The sequence below is a fragment of the Balaenoptera ricei genome, chromosome 6 (genome assembly GCF_028023285.1).
Source record: "Balaenoptera ricei isolate mBalRic1 chromosome 6, mBalRic1.hap2, whole genome shotgun sequence".
NCBI classification, from domain to species: domain Eukaryota; kingdom Metazoa; phylum Chordata; class Mammalia; order Artiodactyla; family Balaenopteridae; genus Balaenoptera; species Balaenoptera ricei.
In genome coordinates, this window is record NC_082644.1 from 77,833,539 (window position 1) to 77,858,972 (window position 25,434).

The 25,434-nt window shown below is 39.8% G+C and overlaps 1 protein-coding gene across 5 annotated transcripts in view; it reads right to left on the minus strand.

The window, feature by feature from the left end:
• Window positions 1-1,659: 1,659 nt before the first annotated feature.
• The window catches only part of TRPM6 (transient receptor potential cation channel subfamily M member 6), a 211,052-nt gene continuing 187,277 nt past the window's right edge, over window positions 1,660-25,434 (minus strand). For all 5 annotated transcript variants that reach the window (XM_059924924.1, XM_059924925.1, XM_059924926.1 and 2 more), the window contains 8 exons: window positions 24,141-24,191; window positions 22,097-22,162; window positions 19,602-19,885; window positions 16,988-17,070; window positions 16,025-16,230; window positions 9,313-9,364; window positions 4,714-4,820; window positions 1,660-2,159 (listed from right to left, as the gene is read on the minus strand). In XM_059924924.1, the coding sequence (XP_059780907.1) occupies window positions 2,026-2,159; window positions 4,714-4,820; window positions 9,313-9,364; window positions 16,025-16,230; window positions 16,988-17,070; window positions 19,602-19,885; window positions 22,097-22,162; window positions 24,141-24,191 (983 nt within the window). In that variant the 3' untranslated portion in view covers window positions 1,660-2,025. The remainder of the gene's footprint in view (window positions 2,160-4,713; window positions 4,821-9,312; window positions 9,365-16,024; window positions 16,231-16,987; window positions 17,071-19,601; window positions 19,886-22,096; window positions 22,163-24,140; window positions 24,192-25,434) is intronic.

Sequence of the window (25,434 nt, forward strand, 5' to 3'; positions counted from 1 at the left end):
CCCAGCAGCTGGTTCATCTTTTTAAAATGTTATTCTGGTGATTTTTCTTAAAAAGAGAGTGAGAAAATCATAACACAGAAAATTAAAATCAAAATGTGTTTTTTCAAGTTCCATTCCAGGTAACAAATATTTGACCAATGAATTAATGCTTTTAGTTTGGCTTGGATAGGCAAATTGCCTCCTTCCATAGTTGAACATGGCTCTGAAGTGAGCACAAATAGATCCCTTATTGATTTGCAGAATAGGATAAAGCAGTTAAGCTCTGAAAAAAGCATTAACATTTTATCCTCATTGCCAATCAAGAAATCAACCCAATTTCCCACCTCCCACCACCCCAAAGACCAAAGTAAAAAGGCTGTAAATCAGCCCTTGCGCATCTCACAAGAGCCAGACGCTATCTTTGGCAAATCAAATCCTTGGCTTTCTGTTCCCCTATCCCTGGGCAACATTTCCCTGAAGTATAACCTGAGAGGGCAGGAGTGTTGATTTAAAAAGCCAGCCAGCTAATGTAAGGGCTAACGATAAAGATAAGTTGAAAATTTCAAATCCAGGAGGTCTGTTGCTGGTAGATTGGAACGCTTTATAATGAGGAAAGGAGATGCAGGAAGAGTGGGGAGAGATTCCCAGCCCTCCAACTCCTCCTTGTGTGAACAGTTTGTGCTTGTTCTGAGGTAGGGTGACCCTGATAAGTGTGAAAGAGGGATGACTGATCCCCCAAACATGCTGTACAGCAGGGGTCCCCAACCCCCGGGGCCACGGACCAGTAGCGGTCTGCGGCCGCACGGGAGGAAGTGAGCAGCGAGAGAGCAAAGCTTCATCTTCCGCTCCCCATCACTGGCATTAGTGCCGGAACCTTCCCCCCCCCCCACCATCCCCCACCCCCCGCAACCGGTCCGTAGAAAACCTGTCTTCCATGAAACCGGTCCCTCGTGCCAAAAAGGGTGGGGACTGCTGCTGTACAGTGTGGCTTTCAGGGACCCTTTCTTCAGGCCACTGAAACTGATTACATGTGCTCAGGCCATACTTAAAATATACACTCAAGCACTCGTTAAGCCACCAGAACTCTGTATTTCAACCAGGCAATTACCTGTGAAACATGTTTTCATTCAAAAATCCCATCTTTCCTCATAGGACCTGACATAAAGTAATTTAGCTTGTAATATTATATACCCAGCTTTGAAAAAGGGAGTAATACTTTAGAGGTTGGCTTAGTCAACTCTCTAACCAATAGTGTCCCTGAGCGTAAGGGAAGGGAAAACATTTCTTAATAATTTCTAGTTTTATATATCCTTGTTCCCTTAAAAAAAAAAAAAAAAAAAAAAAAAAAAGGATGCAAGGGCGTTTGTTTTAGATTTCCCTTTCCTCTCTTCCAGAGAAACCTGAAATGCCCGGTTATCATAGGATTCACAGACAATACTCAAACCCATCTAGATTTCACCAGGATGCTAACTTTTCACTGGTTAGTTTGTATAGGAGCGTGCTCCAGTCTGTGCAAATACACCCTTACTCCATTGTTTTCCTTTCTGTCGCTATTCAAAGCCCTATGCTGCTGGAAAGGAGAGGAGGGAGTCAAGTGACTTTTTTATGTACATATATACATAAATACAATATGTGGGTGAGGTGATGAATAGTAGTGGAGGTTAGAGTCTGCACACATAGTAAGAAAATAAATTAAATTTATCTGCCTGGTTCTTTAGTGCCCAGCATTCTGCACCAAGGAATGAGGTATGAAGGAGCAGCATTCCTGGCTGAGTCATCTGTCTTCTTGTGCAACCTGAGGATGACGAACACACGCAAAGCACCCTGCACACAGGTCAATATCTAGGAGAACCCATTCATCATACACCAGTGAGGTCCTTGGGGAGGGGAGACATGAGGCTCAGAAGGCAAGTCCCAGGAGGCCCTCGGGGTAAGGCCATCCTGGCAGAGGCTCTGACATAACCAGTGTTACATCAGTCAATCTATGTTACCATACAGTTCATAGAAGGGAGGGCAAGGGCTGTCATCTTCTTACTTCTCCCTTTTTTACAGTCGTGTGAGGTCTTCTGGAGAATTACTACCCTCTTCCTCTGCTGGAGTCTCCTCAGCTGGTTCAGTTTTGATTTCAAGTCCAAAGGCGGAATTTATCCTTCCGGGGGAATAGTCATTTCTTTTTAAATCTGCAAGGAAGACAATTAAGACAGTTATAGAGAATCCTTAAGAACATAACATTCACACAGATAGACTGGAATTTGGGACTTTAGGCCAAGTTCTCAAGAGGACTCTGCTCCCTTGGGCCACTGCTATGTGAAACTCAAACCCTCAACCATGTCCAAACTACACCCCACCATGCACATGTGTGACTCTAACTCCCCAAGGCCGTGTTCACTGGGGCAGGGGAGGCAAGCTTTGGTCGCTTGACTCAATACACGGTGCCCTGTAAGACATGACCTGCCCAGAGTTAAGTGAGGCCAAACTGGAAACAGGGCATTTTCACTTGTTGAATGATGACAGAGCCAGAGAGTGCAGCCAAAATGGTGGACTCGGGATGTCAGTGGTCAGTTTTCTGCAACAAAGCTGTACCTCAGGTTTGGCTGCACCTATAAAGACTTCATCCAATTATCAGATCTTATGCTTCCTGAAGCCTCCTTCTTTAATTTCACAGAAAAATTATCAAAAGAAATCATTAATAAAGGTAACCCTTGGGGAGAAACTTACGGAGGACAGTGACCTTTAAATGTTTGTAAACCGTTGTATGCTGTGTCGATTAAATTTGTTAACCTTAAACATGCATTCCTTGTATTATTTTTTAATGTTAAATGGGGATTCTCTGGACATAAAACTAATACATATTATAGTTTAATAATTACCAACAGTTATTACATTACTTCAACCCTCACGCCAACTTTATGAGATAGGTGCTATTATCCCCAGCTTACAGATGAGAATGAGGGCCAAGGTCACAAAACTAGTAAAAAGCATTTCTGGGATGTGAGCTCAACCTATGAATCCCATGCTCTTATACTATCCTAAACTGCCTCTCTTAAAAAAAAAAGAAAAGAAAAGAAAAGAAAAAAAAAGTAAAACATAAACAAAAAGAAAAATCACCCCAATCCTGTTTTCCGAGCTAAACTTTTTAAAATTCAAATTACAAAATGTTCAAGTAAATGAGGATATTTTTTATCTCCATTTAAATGTGTTAACTAAGGTTTTGAAAGGAAGCAAGGATTAGGTCCAGAAATGGAGGAATTATTGAATTACTCAAAAGCCACCATGGTAGGGAAAGAAAGAAAGGAAGAAAGGAAGGGAGGGAGGGAGGAAATCTTAATCATACAGAAGAGCTAACTGGATGGAAGCAGTGAGTTATGCCTCAAGGCCCCCTTTCTCCTGGCTGACCAGACACAGTCCCTGATCAAGAATGAGAAGCTGCCCTGCCCAGGAAACAGTGAATCAGTCCTGGGAAGAGGTCAGCGCCTGAGGATGCTGAGTTCATGGGCTGGACTCCAGCCTGCAGTCACGGGATGGAGATATGTGTCAGCTCCTGCCTCCCACAGGGCCCTTACCTGGGGGCCTGGATGTCACTCAGCCCAGCCCGCTCTCCTTCCTGGGCTCCTTCTGACCAGAGGAGGCCAGCGGGCAGCTTGGCCAATGTGCTATGGACTGATCACTTTGCCCAGTTCTTCTGGGTGGTTTGTGAGAAGGAGTCCTGGGCAGCTCCAAGATGACATCGAGACCCCTCCTGTCTGTACCGCTCCAGTCTGATGTTCCCACCGCCACCACCCCTGGCTAATAAGCTATTTCTCACAGGAACTGGAATCTGCTCCCCATCCCAGTCTTTTGCTACCTCGTGCCCACAAGAGCAACTCCTACCTCTAACTCCAACAAGATTAGAAATTGCCTTTCTTTGTTGTAAATTTACACCTACTCCATCCCAGGTTACAATGGATGTTGATCTTTTACTGATTTCCAATTCAGGGTTTGATCATTTATGATAAGGCTGGAAGGGCTACTCAGCTTAAAAGATGTGAAATTCCATTCTAAGGACAAGTGTGGCGCAACCTTAGAAAAATAGTGAGCAGGCTGAGACAGACATAAAGCATCCCTTCTGAGATAAAAGGAGAAAATGCAGCAGAGCTGGGGCTGCCAATTTGGGGGACAAAGACCTCCAGCCGCTTACTTTTATGTTAGAAATATTTTTCTGTGCTGACTCTATTAGTTTCAGAGAAAGTGTGCCATATTATCAAATCAGATTTTTAAAATATACCTTGTGATGTATGTTGAAAGTGGCAGGTTTTTATAGTGAAAAGCACTACTTTAATTGATAGCTGTTGTTTCCCTCCATGCCACACCCTCCCAAGTGTCCAATGAGTAAATAAGAATAGAATAGAAACTCTGTGGGCTCCACTCAAGACCCAAAGGGGAGGGGGCGGGGCGGGGAACAGAGACCTGCCTCGGTCCAATTTTGCCCCAATTAAGTAGGAGGAACTTTTCCCTTGGAGAGACTGTGACAAGTATTGGGCCCAATGTTGTTTTATCACATTTTGGCAGAACCTGAAGTAAATCCCTGTCCTTTTAATCCCTTTAGAGACTTGAAAAATTTGCAGTCAGAAAGTCAGGCCTCGACTGCGAATGAGATAAAAATGTGATTAAGATTTTCTACTCTATCCCAGGTTACAATGGATGTTGTTCAATGAGAGATTTACTTAGAGAAAAATAGAATTGTTTGGGGCATACCCGGGAGTTTGAGCTTCCGGCAGCAGGAGTTGCAACGATGTTTTGCAATGAAGTTTCTAATTGCATCTTCCCCTAAATTGGCTGGTCCAAACACCATTCCTCTTGATCTAGAGGAAATATCAGAATATCAATTAGATCACAGCTCAGAAAAAGGAGCTCAACTAGGATTCTCTGAGATACCGAACAGTATCCCATAGTAACCCAGTAAACTTGAAGGAGCCAACAAAGAACAGAGCACTTTGGGGAAGCAACAATGTTAGGTTTGCAAATTTAAAATTCAAATGCACTTCAATCTTTGTACCCAACTCCAAGACCTACTGTGAAACTCATTTCCACGCTAATCTGATAGAAAAGTGAATTTTCTATGTACCACATTAAAACAAAATACAGTGAGACCCTTTTTAATGCATATGAGGTGAGAGAATGACATTCGTTACCAACTGTTCTACTAGAATACCCGAAAGGTAAGTATAAAGTAAAATAAACTTGCTATTGGAAAACCCCTTCTGAAAAAATTGATATGCATTGTTTCAAACCCAAATACTTTTCTGAAAATAACCAATGTCCTCAAACACAAAAGCCCGACAAAACCCGACACCCAGTATTCATGGCTCTTTTGATAGCTACTTCTACCCTGCAAACTGCTATAGCTGGGCTCTTTGTGAAAAGACAAGACAACTAGGAGATGATGAGTTTGTGGAAGTAAATCAGTATATCTTAGGCACATTTTTAACACTCTATAATTATAATAGATCCTTAGCAGATTCTAGGATCAACGTTCATCCGTTATTTGATCATTCACAACCATTATTCTTCAGCTGACACTCTACACACCAAGGAACAGAGCACACCAGAAACACTTCCAAAGAAACTTTATGAAAGCTAATATTTTATTTTAATGACATGCAGAGTGGGAAACAGCACATTTTAAAATCTGAACTCAATTACCGCTCTTAAATACCATGTCTTAAGAAAAAAGAAAAGCAAACTATCACAAAAGGAAACAATAAATTTCGCTTCTAAGGAATGCGGTTTTTCAAAAGGGATGTGGTGTAAAAATGGACTTTTCCATCTGAGTATTGAAACATTTATCTCAATTTCCACTTCCTTTTGGCAGAATAACAGTAGCTGCTCTGAAGATGTGCCAAGCTCGGAATAAGGGCTGATGTCAGTTTGATCTCAGATTGCCTCTTTGCTCTGAGGCGAGTAGGTGGAGGAAATCTCTTGGGAAGACAACGTGAACAGACACCCAGGATTAACTTTCCTGGTCACTCAATCGCCCTTACAAAATACAGCTCTGGTGGTATTTACCAGGCTGCATAAGCTGCCTCTGTTAACTATTCCTCTTTCAATCCATCTGGTAAGGAACCACTTCTATAAGGTGAAACCAAATATGGCAAAGAAATAGAATCACTCAATATTTAGTACTGGAACTCTATGATGCTGATAAAGTGAAAAATGAAGGCGTTATTTTAGTCATTAAAACTGAAGAATTCCTTTTATAGTCTCTCTGGCATGACCCTGTTGGAATATTTCACTCGTTTGCATTCCACACTGCCATTTCCTTCCCCCCAGTAAAGCATGAAAGTTCCCAGCTTAGAAATGTAACACTGATTCTCAGATAAAAGCTGTAAGCAAAATTGTTTCCCTCTATGAGCTTTGTTAAAGTTAAGACAAAAGAATCAAAATGACTATAATATGTATGTATCAGGCGTTCTACCACTCCCTGTGCAGGGGAGAGTGAAGGAGGGTTGTAGGGACATTCATACGCCATGCCTACAGCCTTGCAGTCTCAGATAACAACGTTTGAAAAAATATACAACTGTTTTCCAGATTTTTCACAGCACAGGAAAGCAGGAGGTAGCTTGGTTCTGCCTTCAAGGAAATGCTAATTAGTGCCATGTACACAGAGATTTACTAAAGAACATCTCACCATCATCATCGTCATCATTATCATTTCATACTTGTCAAATGCCCAAAACCATCAAGGCAGTAAGTGAAAAAAAAGGTGCAGTCCCAAACTACCAATAACACTGAGGCAGCCTCCACTGAAGGCCAGTGACCTGAGGAACCAAGTTAAGTGGCCAGAAAGGATTTGGGGGAGCAGGTCTGATGACTTTGTCTTCATGTGCAAAAGGTTGGGAAAAGTTAAGAGACAAGAGGCATTAGAGACAATATCGGAATTTGCACCCCAAAACAACTTTCCTTTTGGTAGAGGATCATTCCCTTTCATTGACCCCCTTCTCCTCACAGGCTAGTTGCCATCTCCACTGAGCTTCAGTTTTCTCATTTGTGAACTGGGATTGAAGACACTTCCTTCCAAGGTTGTTGTTAAGAATAAAACAACATGTGAAAGCACTTGCTTCTCAAACTTTAATTTACACCAAAACACCTAAAGATCTTATGAAAACTGAGATTCTATTCAGGAAGTCTAGGGAGGGTCTTGAGAGTCTGTGTTTCTAACAATCTCCCAGGTGATGCTGATGCTATTGTCATGGCCTGTGCTTTGTGTAGCAAAAGTTTAACAAATAGATGGCATCCCAAAATGTGAGCCTCATTGAACTGATTAGATGTAATTCACCACATTGTGAGAAAATAATACTTATATCTTCACCATGAAGACCAACTGCACCCAAAATTAGGTGACTCCACAAAACCAGGCAGGCTACAGTGATACCAATCTATCAGCTTCCAAAGTTTATGACATCCTCAAGTCATAAAAAATAAAGTTTGACATAAGACAGAGGCTCCCAACCCTGACTGCCCATTAGAATCACATGGGGAACTTCTGAAAAATACAGACATCAGGGTCCTATACTCTGAGATTCTGACTTGATGCTAATTCTGAGCAGCATTTTTTTTTAAGTTCCCTAGGTAACCCTAATAGAAATTGAGACCCACTGGCCTATAGAATGCAATTAAATACTCAACTGTCAAGAGGAATAATATAATCTTCTTAGAATTCTAAAAGTTGGAAATATTCAGGTCATATTACATATATATACCAAGGTCAAAATTTAATAAATGATAGAGTATACATCAACTTGATCCATTTTATATGCAAAAAAAAAATTTCACTGCAAAATTATAAAGGAAGTACTTGTAATACAGGTTCCTACTAAAAACCCTTGGGCACACTGGGCTGCTGAAGAAATAATATGTATTTTTAGCCAAAAATACTTCAACTCTGCTAAAGTGAAAAATAACAAAGCCTTTATCTGTACCCTAAGGGTTACAACATGAACTCCATGGTCAAATATCATGGGATTTGGATTCACAGGAGCAACATGGCTCACCTTTATCTTCTCTAGCTCTCTTAGTTCACAGGAGTAGCTAATACACTTTTAGATGTACCTCTTTGCATAGACGCCTACAAATGGTACCATATTTAGATTAAATCGTTCAGTAAAAGAACAGAGCATTAAGGCAGTGAATATTTACAATATGAGTCCAATAGGAGGGAAGTAAAAGTTTCAGATTTCATCATATATGAATTGCCCACTTATATAATTATATATATGTGTGTGTGTGTGTGTGTTTTACAACCCAGGGGTCAAGTATAGACACTTAGGACAACTAAGAAATTAGAATTTTGTATGCTAGCAGTTCTCAAAGTGTGGGCACTAGGCCAGCAGAATTAGAATCATCTGGGAACTTGTTACATTATTTGGACCCATCCCAAACCCACTGAATCAGAAACCAGGGTAATCAAATGCTGGGGGTAGGAGGCAGCAATTTGTGTTTTAACAAGCTCTCCTGGTGATTATGATGAAAGCTCGTGTTTGAAAACCACTGTCATCTGCCATGTTGATCCTCCCTTAATCATCACCATCTCTTCCTTTTACTCCACCTTTAACAGAAGAATACCATCTCCTCTACTGCCAAGTCTTCCCAAAAGCCTGCTTATGGGATAAAATGCCCATGGGAATTCAAAGGATAGGGAGATGACTCATCTCTCTATATAATTTACACTTCAGTCCTGAACTAACAATCTGATGGCTCCATATTTAAGCCCCACTGTTTTGTCCTCTCATAGATTTGCTGTTACTGAATACCACACTTCATGCCCTCAGCTTTCGTTTTATAGGCATGTAATGGAAGACAGTGCCCATGATAAGATGCAATGACTCCACTGTGATGACAACAAAGGAAACTGTGCTTCTCCTATGCCATTAATTGTTTTCATGTCAAAGCCTATGGAGGCTGAATTTACCCATATTTCTCTTTTGTCTGGGCCACTAGAAAACTCAGAGTCAAATTTGCAACAAAGTTCTGGCCACTGCATTGGTCTTTACACATAGTTTCCATTTTTGTGTACTAACAACTCCAGATTTAATCTTACTTTATTTCCTTATTTTCTTTTTGCCCCTATTTCCTAATCTATGCATTCTTTAAAATCTTATTGTATTTTAAATCTTATTGTATTTTATTGTATTGTATTTGGATATAGATATTTTTGGATAAAGATACAGATATAGATAAAAGGGACATCAAAACCTTTCTAGGATCTAGGCAAGATATAGAAATGTTTAAAAATTATTTTTAAGAAACCATGTACAATGTGTTAAATGCAATTTTCTAAATGATAAATTAACTTACTGTTTTTCTTCAGGTTTTATAACAGATGGATCTGTCAAATTTTCTCCAACACCTCCAAAGAAAAAGAAAATTCATTTACCAAATGGGGAATTTCATTTTCTCAGAAATTCAAGAAAATAATAACCAAATTTAAAATTCTTTCTTATACCTACATCCACCCTGTAGTAAATTCAACATCATGTGAATTAACTCTACTATTAACTATACATCCATCCTGTAGTAAACTCAACATCCTGTGAATTAACTCTACTATTAACTAGACACCCACCCTGTAGTAAACTCAACATCATGTGAATTAACTCTACTAAATTGTCCAGGCAAGTTTGAAAACTTTAGTTGATGCCCTGTCTCCCGCAACCCCCTCTATTATGCTGCAATAAACCTCTAGGCTACAAAAAAGTGTTTCTGTGATGTGTTCACAGTTCTTGATAATAGCATCCATCATTCATTTACCACTTGTACATACTAGACATTCTAATTTTATTTTTTCTTATTTTATTTTTTCTAATTCTTGGCAATCGTGAAAGAAAAGTATTAGCATCCTCACAGCCTCATTTTACCAATGAGTACATTGATGTTCAAAGAGATTAAGCAACTTGTCAGAGGTTGCACAGACCACAAGAGGTCATAACAGGATTGAAGCTAAGCCAAAGCTTGCGTCCTTCCCCCTAGTCCGTGGTCTCCTTAGATGGAGTCCATCAGTGCTCAGCAAGGTGCAGAGTGCTGTGTGGTTCTGCAGGTATCACCTCCACTCCATCAAAGACACATATCAAATGCTATATATATATATATACATATATATATATAGCGTTTATAAACAGAAGAATACAAACACCCCGCATGCCTGATCTGGGTGCTGGTTACACACACGTGTTCAGTTGTGGAAATTCTTTGAGATGTACGCTCATGCTGTGTGTAATTTCCTGAATGTATGTGATCCTTCAATAAATTTTACTTCTTAAAAAACGGCACCAAAGCATAAAAGGATAACGTGTCATATAAAACTAACATTTATCAAAACAGGGATCAACACCAAAGTGAATCTGTTATAAAATGCGAGTGGTGGTGAGACTGACTTCCAAAGGCAGCATTTCACAGGTAAGCCAGTCAGACAGGTGAATGCACCATGTGGGCATAAGCCGACAATGTCTGAGATCGTCCTCTAATCAGCACTGGTCCCCTTGCCTTGGAAGAGACCAACCTTGTGGGAAATTTATTTAAAAATCATATAAAATGTATAACATTATTGTATATTTCTATTTGTTTAAAAAAAACACATTTTCTAACCACTACTTTAAAAAAGAAAGATTTTTACTATATTCTGTATGTTTTACCATATGTTAAACCTTTCACAAGAAAATGTAATCCTTATAGTTTATAGACCATTCCCCTGAGAAACTGACTTCCTTAGGAAAATAACCTGTTTAAGTAGGGGGTTTTCAACCTTTTTTGGTTCATGACCCTTTTGGCAGTCTGATGAAGCTAAGGGACCCCCTTCTCAGAATAATGTTTTTAAATGCATAGTTTGAATACATGAGATTACAAAGTAAACCAATGATACTGAAATACAGTGATCAAAATATTTTTTAAATTGTATTGCAATACACGTGCTTGTATTAGTATGTTAAATAACAGGATCAAGCACAAGTCTAATAACACTATAACATCCAACAAGTAACAAATACAACCAGTATTTTGAGATATCTGCCAACACTGCAATGTGCTATGTTAATACCTGTAATTGCTATTGCAAACAGTCACGGGTACTGCTAATACAACTGTGATCTGTCGTCTCCGTTATAACTGAAGGAAATGATGAATTTCAGCTATAGGTTAGTGAAATAAAGGTGTAATTATAGTTTTTTTACTATTATTTTTTAAATAACTGTATTTATTTATTGGCTGTGTTGGGTCTTCGTTGCTGTGCATAGGCTTTCTCTAGTTGCGGCGAGCAGGGCTACTCTTTGTAGTGGTATGCGGGCTTCTCACTGCAGTGGCTTCTCTTTGTTGCAGAGCACAGGCTCTAGGCACGCGGGCTGCAGTAGTTGTGGCACGCGGGCTCAGCAGTTGTGGCTCACGGGCTTAGTTGCTCTGCGGCATGTGGGATCTTCCCGGACCTGGGCTCGAACCCATGTCCCCTGCACTGGCAGGCAGATTCCTAACCACTACGCCACCAGGGAAGTCCCAAGGTATAATTTTCATTTCTTTTTTCATCAAAGTACACAGATCCTCTGAATTCTACCCAGAGCCCCTTTCAGAACACTTGGCTTAGAATCTCTTTGTACACTGATTTTGAATAGGGAAAGGGAAAATAAGTCTGAAACACAGGCTCAAGGGGCAGTATGCAAAATGTGCTTTGCTTTTTAAAGAAAAAGTCATATGAAGAGGCTGCGCTCTTTATGCTTTTCTCATTACAGATATAAAAAGGAACAGCCTAACAAGACCCTAACTATACAGCAAACATGTAGCAAATAAACAGAACAACTATGTTTAACTATGTAGTAAATAAACAACAAACAGACAGCCCATGTACCACCAATAGAGAGACTAAAGGCTACAAATCCTTCACACATTTAAGCTCAGACCTGACTTTATGCCTACAATTCCCAGCAGTGATGAAAGCTTTAGGCTGACATCTGAGTAAACTGTAAATTTAAGCTGAAATACGCACAATACCTAAAGAATTGTGGAAAAGGAGGTTTTATAGGGGAAAAAAAGTCTATCAAAATCACATCAGCTCCCATTTACTTTCAGTCTTGTAGCCTGTTAAATAGGCAGAAGTCAAAGGATCTGGGTCCCACTCACAGCCCCATTACTCCCTAGTTGTGTGATCTGGACACCTTCTTTAATCTCTGAGTCTCAACTGTATCACCTGAAAGTGTGGATAATCGCAGGCCTTATCCTTTAGGGTTACTGAGAGGATTACATGAACTAGCATATACAAACTGCTTAGCAAAATGTCTGATCCAGAAGAAGCTGAAACATGTCACCTGCTATTTTTATTGTCTTTATTCTATCAAGAGCTCTTGTGAAGTAAAATTCTATTTTCTTACCACTGGTAAAATCATGTTCTGATTATCTCACTTTCCTAAAGTACTATTTCCTAATGACTAGAACCTCCTATAAGACTGAGGGTAAAGAGTTTCTACAAACCTTTATATCCCTAAACTCAATCTGACAGCTCAAAGCTTAACTGCTAAAAACATCTTTTGGGACCCTTGAATGGCAGAAGGGGCATTCCGATGAGTTAAAAAAAGAAAGCAGTTCAGAGAACCAATCATGCTGCACCACCACACCCACTACGACCACCCCAGCCTCTCCCGGCTACACAGGAGTCACCCAATTGGCAAACTTTAACATAGGTGCCCGTCCTACACACGTACGTAGATATTTGGAAAACATGAAAGACAATAAGACATTTTAAGATCTAAAAATTCCAGTGCTATCTCTTTACTGGCATTAACAGAGTAAATGCCCATGTACAGGCAGTACATAGCACGCCCTTAGGAGAAACTCAGAGACCTACATTCTGATTCCAATCACCTTGGGATGCATCAATAAACTTCTACATCAATGGAAAGAAGTCACCTTCCCTGTAGCAGCAGAATGCACCATGCTGATGCTGATGCTAATGCTGACTTATACTGGAAACTGCTTTGTTGAATAAAAAATTAATATCTCCAAAAGTTCTTTGAAAAAAAATAGTGAGCTTAAAAAAAAAAAAACATGCCACAGACCACTGTAATTTGAAATACAATTGTTTTTCATTCCTATTGCTGGAAACTAAATATTGGATTTCACATATAATGATGACGATTCAGGCTCTCACGTGTAAGATTTTTCAATGGAAGGAGGCTGGAAGACTACAGTATAATTACAAGTGATCAGAAATTAGTCAAGCCTCTCCCTAGAGTTCAGCTTCCTGGCCTGATGTGGTAGCTCCTGGGTTAATGATTGGCACTCCCTTGGAATAAAGTAAAGAGAAGAAAAGAAGAAACTGAAAGAATAAACTGCCGGAGTGTTTCTCATTCCTTCTTTCCCTCAGAGCAATAGGGAGCCACAGCAAGCCGACCAGGGCTTCACTCTACAGAGGCCAAAGCTGGGATCTCCCTCAAGTATCACCAGGACCACACAGCAAGGAGTAGACTACCCACAACTGAAGATGAACTTCCATTTTAACAAGCCACACAGAGACTAACACTGACAACAATAACTAACATTCACTGCGTCGGGAACTTGCTTCATTTCAGCCCCTTAACAACCCTCTGAGTTAAGTGCATAACATTATTTACCATTATTATTACAAATGAGGAAAGTGGGACTCAAGGTGGTTGCCCCCTGGTCAAGCAGCTAATTCACGGTGGAGCCAGGAGTCAGCCCCCAGGACCGCGATGACAGGGCCTCTCCTAACTGCAGCTAACTGGTCTTTCAGTCTCCACTCCCTGCCACCCAGACAATGCACATCATCTCTCCAAAGACTAGAAAGACTAATCAATTAAATGTAAAACATAACTGAACTGAGGACTATTACGATATTTTAAGAATACATTATATTACCCCATTTTTCCTTTCCAACCTGGTTTGGATTAAACATATTAATGCACATAAGCCTTTAACCGAGTGACTGACACAAAATAACTATTTAGTAAATGTTAGCTAGTAGCAGTAGTAATATAACTGCTTGTAATTACTATTATAGGATTCACGTTCTTCCATAAATTCAGGGCTAACCAATTGGCAAAACTCTCCGATAAGTATTTCAATTTCTTCATGTTCATTCTATGATGTCCACTCTTCCCTCCTTTGAAGGTCAATGTTTTGACATAGTTTATTTGGAGTGGTCTGTTTCTGCAATTCACATAATTGCCCAGTAAAAAAATAAAGTTAATTCCTTTTTCCCCTAAGACTATCAATGCAGTGCTTGTTCTGTTTAATGTCACTTTGGATTACTAAGAGACATAAAAATCCCCAAATATAAACATCATTAAACAAAAACACACTGAAGAGTCATCATTAATTCCTTAAAGTTTTTCTTTGATTGTTTTTTTGTTTGTTTTTTACTTTGTAAACATCTCCACCCAAAACTCAAAGCACAGACACTCAAGTATAGATGAAAACAATCAACCTTTCCCCAACATGAGCTACAAAAGCAGCCTTGGGCATCAGTGTGCAGGGTTTACATGGATCATACTGTACTTGCTGGTTTAAAAGCTGAATCATCTTGACTGTTTTAACTTTGTTTATATTGCTTCCTAAAATACTGTGTTTGAGGGTTAGAAATATAATTCACACCTTGTGAACAGCATAGATCTGAAAGGACAGAAGGACTTAGGTGTAGTTTGAAAAGTATATATATATATATATATATATCCTTGAGCATGTGGCAGAAATTTCAGTCAAAATGGGTTTGCAATCTTAGTGTACATTGCTCATGATGTCCCAGGATTGCCTGTTCCTCTCGACTGTCTCCATCCTCCAAGTCTGGCTTTCAGCACAGAATCCCAGGTGTGGAGAGATGGGAAAGTCAGAGAGGACAAGGAAAAGGCCTTATCATTTTAAATGAACCAGAACATGGTAATGTCCTATAGCTATGAAACTTATAGAGAAATAAAAGACAGAACAGTGAAAAGGAAAGAACACGGATGGTCAAACCAGCTCAAGTCTGCATCCTGGCTTCCGCTTAAGCCGCTGTGCAACCTTGGGCAAGTTATTTAAACTTTCTGGGCCTAAAGTCCCCATAATATCTACCTCAAGGTGCTGCTTCTGGGATTAAATGAGATAATTTCTATGAAAGTGCCTGGGCTAAATCCCTTATTTAAAACCAAAGCCCCAGTCAGTGAGCCCAGAGACTAAACTTTGACCTTAATACATATTTTGTTCTGTCCCTGCAAGGAAAGCCTGCTAGAGATACTCTGTTTCGTGCTGCAGGATTATAAGTCACATGTGAGGTGTTGATAGTAGAAAGATGCATTGATCAAAGGCTTCCATTAAATAAGAGTGCACTGAGTTGCCCTTCACAGACTGAGTTTATACTTTTGTGAACTCTTATATCAAGGTACACAGCAAAGAGAACAAGCTAAACTATAAACTGCTAAAATACTGAGCTCAAAATCATGAAAAATGATCAGAATTTAAACTTTCCTGTGTGTATAAATGCATGCTTAAGTGTTATTGTGAACATAAGTTCAAAGAAAAGCCATAAAACTGGAAAATTGGGTATAAAACTCATTCCCCATTTAGATTAACATTTTAGATAACTTTAAATTCTGGGCAGCTAATCATCTGCCTATATTTTTCTCTTGATCTAGGTGAGAAGCAGCACAGTAGGTGCTCATGATCATCGCTGTACAATGTCTCTGAAATAAATGGTGCCACCTCCCTTCAAAGCTAGATAGAGCAACTCCATACATTACCCATCCTGGTTCTTGCATGATCTCTCGGGACACCTGTCTGGTTCCTCCCACTTAGAACAGTTCCACAAACAATAAATAAATTCAGAAAACAGATACCATCTCCTGTTTTTAAAAAAAAAAAAAAAAAAAGTACACACTGCCAAGGAATGTCTCCATTGAAAGACCTTAACTATGGCTTTGAGTAAAGAAAGAGCTGGGGTCAAGTGTAGGTGACAATGACATTGAGAAAGCAATCCCTGGTCAATGTTTCCTGAACTTTGCCTCATGCTTGTTGTGTCAAATCCTCAGCTATCAATCACCTTGCAAGTCTAAAACCAGCAGCTCTCCCCGAGTATACTCATAGGTCCAGTGAGAGAAAGCCAACATCAGCTCCTCCAAGGTGTTGCTGGGGGCAATTTCATCACCGTTGTTGTTGTTGTACTTCCGGAACTCCCCAGTCATATACTTCTCAATGGTCAACCACTGCTTGGCTGAATGGCAGTAGATTAAGAAAACTTCCAGGAACCTATGGCGAGGGAGGGTGGGAAGAGGCCATTGATTCCCCGAAAGGCAGCAAAGGTGGAACTTATATTACTGAACAGAGAGCACCAGGGGAGATGACCTAACTCTAGTCCCAGCAGCCTCAATGCACGTGTCTTTGCCTTTCTACTGAAAGAATGGAATGCAAAGACTGGGAGTTTTCCCCACGTTTACCCACCTCCCTTCTTTCTGAGGAACTCTTTTATAAAGAGTACTGGATTCAACTTTTCTTGTCTTGCTCTATGAAGTTCCTTGTAAATGAGACAATAAAACTTTACTGTAAGTCCTCAGCACCAAACTATGAACTGTCTTCCTAAATGAATACAAGTGTATGGAAACACTCAAGTTAAAGTAACGAGAGTTCACTCCTTTAAGGTTCCTAATTTCTGTAAGATAACAGAAGAAACTATGCTTAAAATAGAAGTGTTTTTCTACCATCATGTTTCTGGACATTAGTAACTACACCCGGGATCTGCCTGCTTTCGTAACTGAGAGGTTAGTCATGGCCTCTGCTTGATCTTCTCTTTTCCACTCACATAAATTCAGCGATTTAAGCCAAAACATACCTAGGATGTCTAATTCTCTTTTTACTGTCTCCGAGAACTATGTAAGGAAGAAACCAAAGTTAAGGTCATGGGGAACTTCCCCATGGGTCTGGTATTTCTCGTGACTAACAGGGGTGAGAAGAAATTGACAGAAATTCCTACATAAGATGAAGGACCAGGGTGCCAATATTTCCTCACCTTGGAGTGTAGGGAATGGTTTGTGGTTTCACTTGGTTGAAGGTATAGATCAGTTTCTGAGCAGCTCTTTGTTGTTGAATTTCCTGCAAAATAGGGAACATTGATAAAAATATTGGTTTACTATCAGATGCCTACTAATTAATGATCACAGAATTACTAGAGGCCTCCCAAGTGTGATTTTCAGCCTTATTCAGCTTCCACCACTACCCACTCCAAAAGCTAAAGCCAAAAATAACAATATACCACCACCTCCAAAAAAGAATAGGCTATCCTTTGGGTTGAAGATAATGGCCTTCATCTAAAAAAACAGTACTGATGAACCTAGTGCCAGGGCAGGAATAAAGAGGTAGATGTAGAGAACGGACCTACGGACAAAGTGGGGGAAGGGGGAGCTGGGACGAAGTGAGAGAGTAGCATTGACATATATACACTACCAAATGTAAAATAGATAACTAGTGGGAAGCAGCTGCATAGCACAGGGAGATCAGCTCGATGCTTTGTGATGACCTAGAGGGGTGGGATAGGGAGGGTGGGAGGGAGGCTCAAGAGGGAGGGGATATGGGGATATATGTATACATATTGCCGATTCACTTTGTTGTACAGCAAAAACTAACACAACATTGTAAAGCAATTATACTCCAATAAAGATATTAAAAAAATTAAAAAGGCATACTCAGAGAAGTGTCCTCTTTCCCCTATTTTTTCCATCTTAATCTCCTCTTCCCTCTTGCCTTCCACCTCCACACCCCTTTAGGCAATCTATTTCACTGCTTTCTGGTTTAACCTTCCTACGCTTCCTTTTGCGAGAGTAAGCAGATACATTTACGTATGTTTTATTATTTCCCTTTCTTTCTAAGTAGGTGTCTAGCTCCAGAAAAACAAAAGAGTTTATTGGGATTTTTATTGGGATTTTTTTTAAATTGAAGTATAGTTGATTTACAACATTGTGTTAGTTTCAGGTGTATAGCAAAGTGATTCAATTATACACATATATATTCTTTTTAATATTCTTTTCCATTATGGCTTATTATAGGATATTGAATATAATTCCCTGTGCTATATAGTAGGACTTTGTTTATCTATTTTATACATAGTAGTTTTTATCTGCTAATCTTTATTGGGATAATATTAAATTTATAAATTAACTTTAAGAGAACTTATATTTTGGGCTTCCCTGGTGGCGCAGTGGTTGAGAATCTGCCTGCTAATGCAGGGGACACGGGTTCGAGCCCTGGTCTGGGAAGATCCCACATGCTGCGGAGCAACTGGGCCCGTGAGCCACAACTACTGAGCCTGCGCGTCTGGAGCCTGTGCTCCGCAACAAGAGAGGCCGTGATAGTGAGAGGCCCGCGCACTGAGATGAGGAATGGACCCCGCTTGCTGCAGCTAGAGGAAGCCCTCGCACAGAAACGAAGACCCAACACACCCAAAATAAATAAATAAATAAATAAATAAAAATTTTTTTAAAAAAAAGAGAGAACTTATATTTTGATGATGTTGGAACATCCTAATCAAGATTAAGGATTGTCTGGGGCTTCCCTGGTGGCGCAGTGGTTGAGAATCTGCCTGCCAATGCAGGGGACACGGGTTCGAGCCCTGGTCTGGGAAGATCCCACATGCCACGGAGCAACTGGGCCCGTGAGCCACAATTACTGAGCCTGCGCGTCTGGAGCCTGTGCTCCGCAACAAGAGAGGCCACGATGGTGAGAGGCCCGCGCACCGCGATGAAGAGTGGTCCCCACTTGCCACAACTAGAGAAAGCCCTCGCACAGAAACAAAGACCCAACACAGTCATAAATAAATTAATTAATTAATTTTTTAAAAAAATGAGTATTATTTAAAAAAAAAAAAAAAAAAGATTAAGGATTGTCTTTCTCTTTGTTCAAATTTAGTTTTATATCTTTCAGGAGTGATTTTTCCTCATATAGATTTTAAATATTTCACATTCCACTTATTTCTAAGCATTTTCAATTTCTTGCTATTGTAAACAGGGTTTTCTTTTCCAAAATATCTTCTACTAGTTATTATTTGTTTATATAAAAGTTATTAATTTTGGTGTGTTAATTTTATTGACCTTGCCACCTTGCTGATTTCTTTTATTGCTTGAGTTGTTTTTATCACTAGTTCTTCAGGTTTTCTAGCATTACTATCATATCATCTGCAAACAGAGTTAGTTTTCATTCTTTTTCTGTTCCAGTTTTTATACTTTTGTTTTCTCTTGTCTAACTGAGTTGGTTAATACCTCCAGTAATGTGTTGAATAGTGGTGGAGATGGTGGGCATTCTCGCTTTGTTCTGACCTTGATGGGTGTGCCTCTGTTTTCATATTAGGTAAAATGTTGGCTTTATAGATGAATGTGTGTGAATATATACATACATATGTATATAAACATACATATATATGTGTGCATATACATCAATATGTGTGTATGTCTACTCTAATCATATCAGTGGTATTTGACATTTCCTAATCAATGATCTGTGATATATGAATATTATACATAAAGGAAATATTCACCAAAAAAAAAAAACAAAAAGATAATGGCCTTTGACCAGGATAGAGCCAGATCCCCTTTCTTCGACCTGTCCATCTGGGCTCTGGGTCTCTGACTTACCCTGAGGCAAAGATGAAGCACAGTACTCTCCTGGAAGATTTTGTGCCATGCCTGCACAACCTCAGGAAGAAAGGACTTCACAATGAAAACGTGCCCCGGCTTGAGGACGTCATCCTCAGACCAGGTACTAATGACTCTCATGGCTTTGCGGAGGCCACCATCCATCTCCTCTTGGGACAACACCTGGATCATTGCAGATCTCCCTCGCTGGGACCAAGAAGACATGCTTTTATCCAGATTCAAAGGGGAACTCTCCTCCAGCCTGTAGACGGTTACTTCTTCTCCTGCGGCAAAGAGAAGTGCAGGGGAGGGGTTCAATGAGATCCATGTCTGTGACATGAACGGCGTCCTAAATATCAACTCAGAATCAGTTCAGTTTCTCAAAGGGTCAGAGGGGAATGGGAATTTCATCTGTTCAGAGGCAAGTACAGACATCTGGCCATGTTACAGTCCAGTAAAGAGGGAGGGGGAGAATGAACAAAGCATCAGATGTCACATAAATATTAAGTTGTTCTTCTTATAAATTATAACTAGACAAAAATAAAATCAGAGTAGCAAGGCTATGCTTCTTTTGTTAAAGACAAGTACTTTTTTTTTTTAAACATCTTTATTAGAGTATAATCGCTTTACAATGGTGTGTCAGTTTCTGCTTTATAACAAAGTGAATCAGTTATACATATGTTCCCATATCTCTTCCCTCTTGTATCTCCCTCCCTCCCACCCTCCCTATCCCACCCCTCTAGGTGGTCACAGAGCACCGAGCTGATCTTCCTGTGCTATGCGGCTGCTTCCCACTAGCTATCTATCTTACGTTTGGTAGTGTATATATGTCCATGCCACTCTCTCACTTTGTCCCAGCTTACCCTTCCCCCTCCCCGTATCCTCAAGTCCATTCTCTAGTAGGTCTGCATCTTTATTCCTGTCTTGCCCCTAGGTTCTTCTGACCATTTTCTTTTTTTTTTTTTAGATTCCATATATATGTGTTAGCGTACTTTTAAAGAGATAGTTTAACCCTGTGTTTATTATCATCCCCCTTAGGAGCTGTTTTAGACTTTTTTTCCTAATTGCCCCTTCCCTGACATTGTAATACCAAATATATACCGTTTATGTTTATGTACTCTGTGTGTGTGTGTGTATGTGCTTTACACATAAAAATAAAAAGATATTTTTGCTCTCTTGGGGGTGATATTACCCCACTGAGAATGCATGTTTTAACCCAGTTAAAGTTAGAACCAAAGTCATACCCCAGAGCCTTTCCCTCCTTCCTTTGTGCCTTTGGACAAGTTACTTAAAGCCTCACTTTCCTCATCAGTAAAATGGAAGTGAAAATAACATTCTCTTCATTGGGTTGTTGTAAAGATTAGATATGTTAACCTGGCTAATGTGAAGTAGACCCTTGGAGACAAACCCAATCCCACTTCAAAGATTTTACACACAAATGTTCTTTAACCGCTCTACAGCTTCCACTTTTAGGCTGCTGAACAGGGAGCCATTCTTATTCAACCTAGACTCCTCCTAATATACTGGGCAATGCTTCCTAACAGAAGTGACATATTCTATACAACTTCTGTCCAGCCTGTATTTAATTTTCTCCTTACAACTCAGCTTCAAATGACTTTTCTTATAAACACTGTACTGGTTTACCAAGAAAAGAACCTATTCGCTCACTCTTGCATTTAATTGCTTACCAAAGAACATGTCTAGGTAATGCTTAGTAACATGTTTTGAAATATGTATTCCTGGTGCCCAGATAAATGCCACTTTAGAGTTCTAATTACCTAGAGGATCTGAAACAGAGCTACCGAGTTGTAAAACCAGCTATGGAGCCAAGTGGAAGGAGAAGGCATTTGCGTTGACGATCAGAAGCCACCTCATCTGTCCCCATGTGAAGGGTTTGAGGAGAAGCAAGATCTAGGACAGTGTGGCGACCCTTGTTATTTTGTCAATTGGCAGGACAGAGAAACGCCGGTAGCCTTGGCTATTGAGAGCTTGTTTTTCCTTACTATTCCAGCCTTTAAAAATTACATTTGCTCTCTGAGTTAAGAGCAATTAGTTTACATGAAACAAAACAAACAAAAACAAAACAAACAAATAAAAAGCGATATACAAAGCGTTTCTCTTTAGATGTCTATTAGCTTCTACTGTATTGACGTTTAATGCTTTCTTCTGTATTTATTACGCATGGTGGGTTGGTTCTTTTCTTTTCTACTTACTTCCAGCCTGAAATCAGTGAATGCCAGGTGCAACGTTATTGCTTTTTCCCCAACTGCTGCTCATTATAGGTCCCATCCCCATAGTATATCAGATTTTGACTCTAGATACCAGCCAGGCAGTTAACAAGACTTTCCATTTTAGGAAATTAATATCACTAAACTGCAACCATGGGCAAAAGAAAATTTGCAGCTAAAATTATGCAAAATGGTTTCTCCTATGATTCACTCAGATGTTATGCCTTTGCCCTGGCACAACCTCAAGAAGGTAGAAATGGCACTCACCAAACAGTTGGATTGGTGTAAATGGTATGGTCTGAGAAAGCCTCATTAAATTGTTCCTTTCAATGGCTGCAAACAAAAGCAGATTTACTAGTTTAAGTATGCATCAGTGGGCTGAATTTACAGAAAGCCTCCCCCACATCAATATACTCATATAATGCTAAAATATTTTATTTCAAAGACCCTTTATTTTTTCTTTTATCAAAAATATTATCTATAGGGACTTCCCTGGCAGTCCAGTGGTTAAGACTTCGCTTTCCAATGCAGGGGGTGGAGGTTCAATCCCTGGTGGGTGAACTAAGATCCCACATGCCTCGGGGCCAAAAAACCAAAACATAAAACAGAAGCAATATTGTAACAAATTCAATAAAGACTTTAAAAATGGTCCACATCAAAAAAAAAAAAAATCTTGGGGCTTCCCTGGTGGCACAGTGGTTGAGAATCTGCCTGCCAATGCAGGGGACATGGGTTCAAGCCCTGGTCTGGGAAGATCCTACATGCCGCGGAGTAACTAGGCCCGTGAGCCACAACTACTGAGCCTGCGCGTCTGGAGCCTGTGCTCCGCAACAAGAGAGGCTGCGACAGTGAGAGGCCCATGCACCACGATGAAGAGTGGCCCCCCCCTCGCCGCAACTAGAAAAAGCCCTTGCACAGAAACGAAGACCCAACACAGCCAAAAATAAATAAATTAATAAATTAATTTTTTTAAAAAATCTTAAAAAAAAATTATAATACAGTATTTAAAATAAACTATGCCTTAAACAGGAAGGATATCCCAGTCTTAGGAATGGATTATATGAGATTATATAATATGTTCTGAGGCAGCGCTATTACCTCCACTCTCCTGAATACCAAATACCATACTAATCCATTCAGATGCGGAACTTGCTTTTAAAGAGCATTTTAATCTGTGGTCTTTCTGGTTTTTCTTTTCCAGATCAAATCTAATGCACAGCGGACTGTGGGGACATCTACTGTTGATTTTGCAGAGTTCATCTTCTTTTCCCAGAGAGAGCTGAAGACCAGTTTTAATCAGAAGCAAGTGATCTGCATTTTCCTGTTAAGAGCTGTATCTTAACAAATCAGAGTCGATGTGAGTTACAGTGTTCCTCACCAGATACTTTCTTCAGCTGACAGCTGGAGTCAAAATAACGGATTACTGCTGAGCTGAAAGACCCAGTTACAAGAGCCTGGAATGTGGAGTCTGAAATCCACAGAAACACTATTCACTACAGAGGAGAATTCAGGATAAGGTAGCCTATTACTGGACCCTGAGCACATGACCTTGATATAATAATAACAAAAATTATCACACCAATACACCTGTACTCTTGTACTGAGCTTCAGATTATATAAAAAGCTTGCTCATGTATTAAACCAATACTGAGAGCAACGATGCCCAAAAGACCACCCAATGGCACGAGTCCAGTTGGTTGTTACACTGCTTTGCATTTCAAAGTGTTTCCCTCTTTATTCGCAACTAGCCCTTTGGCAGATTTTTCCTCAGGAAGGGCAAGTACAATTATTCCCACTTTGAAAGAAAGACAACTGAATCACTGTGAAGTGATGTTGCTTAAGAGAGTCAAGACCCTTGACATCTTGTTTAATAACATCCCTTAAGGTGTCTTTGTTGAATTTACCCTGTGGGGTTGGCATTCATTCAGTGGTTACCCTCACTGAGGGCCCAGTGAGGGTGCAAAACCCTTCCTCAGAGGACTAGCCTCAGGCCTGTCTCCTCCCCAGTCCAAAACACAAAGATCTCTGGCTTTTGAGCTTGTAAGGAATTTTCAGATCTCAAGGTCATCTTTCCTCTTTACAATTTGGAACTTACCAATACACACATTTTTTTTTTTAATCCAAATTCTCTTAAATCCTAAAAGCTTGTTTTCCCAAGTTAAGAAATCTGAATATTCTCTCATCAGAGTAAACAACAACTTTCCAAGTTGGAGCCATATCAACACCACAAATTCACCAGTGTTTCTGTTTCCAAATGCAGAATCACAGACATTTAGCTCCACTGACATGTCTATGTACACAGGCATCCTACCTGAATAATGATGGTGAGACTCTTGAGGGCTTTTTAAGGCGGTTGAGATTTCTGAAATTACAGAGAAGATTGGCATTTTAATTACTCGGCTGGAGATAAATGCATGCTTATGAATATAATGCCTTCAAAGTTATTATTGAACGGGTTAATCAGAATGGCTTCTCGGTTTTCGAAAAAGATTGCCTAATATCCTTTAACCACGTTATTGTGCATGGTATCCTGACAGCTTCCAATCATCAATGCAATGTCTCCAAACATATTTATATAGGGAATTGAAGAAAGACAGGTAATATTAGCCTCAAAGATGTATTTCCTTTGAACCAATTACACCTCTGTGTTGCAGAAGGCACTCGGCTGCCCATCACATTGCACGACATCCCAGAAGCACAGTTCTCTGAGCTCCCTACCAAGATGCAGTACCCACATAAAGACATTATTAATACCAAGTTATTAGCACACTACTTCACTGACTTAAAATAACAACAAAATGATGAAAACACATTAAGAGGAATATAAGAGAAACAAAGAAGGAGGCAGAGAATGTGACAGCAAGGGATTTGTTTGGTTACAGACAGACTGTGTGTTGGGAACACCTCTTGCAAGTTTAACTGGTTCTCTTCTATCTGCTCAAGTCCTAAATTACAAGGCTCAAGAGAAATCCTTTGCAACAATTTTGCCATTTCATAAAATCAAAATTAAAGTCGAGAACTTTAGTCTCATGGTGGGAACTACTTGATACCTTGTAGAGGAAGCAGCATAATGAGCCCAATTTCACAGATGTCTCTGGCTTCTTGTTGCTGGATAAGGAAGGGAAGAAACTCCCTCCCTCTGGGGGTGCTGGGTAAAAGGTAAGATCATCAAAAAAGACTGTTCCTTTCTAAGTTCGATTCAATAATTAAAAAAAAAAAAAGTATTTAGCTCCCACTAAGGGTCATGCTAGGCATGAGAGATGTGAATAAGATGTGGCTCCCACCTTAGAGAAAAACAAATATGAAATACACGTAAACTATAATCACAATACAGTTTGCTAAGTAATATAATAGAGTTGTAAATAGAGGCTTAGGGAATCTTCATAGACAAACAATGTGAAATAGAGTACAGGCATCTGAGTCTGACAAAACTGAGTTTCAATCCTGGCTTCACCATTTAAGGAGCTGTGAGATCTTGTTCACATTCATTCAGCATATATCTATTGACCTACGATGTGCCAGGTATTAGTCTATCCTCGAGAGAAAGAGCAGTACTGAAAACAGATAAAGGCTACATTGTAGGAAAGGGAAATAGGAAGTAAATA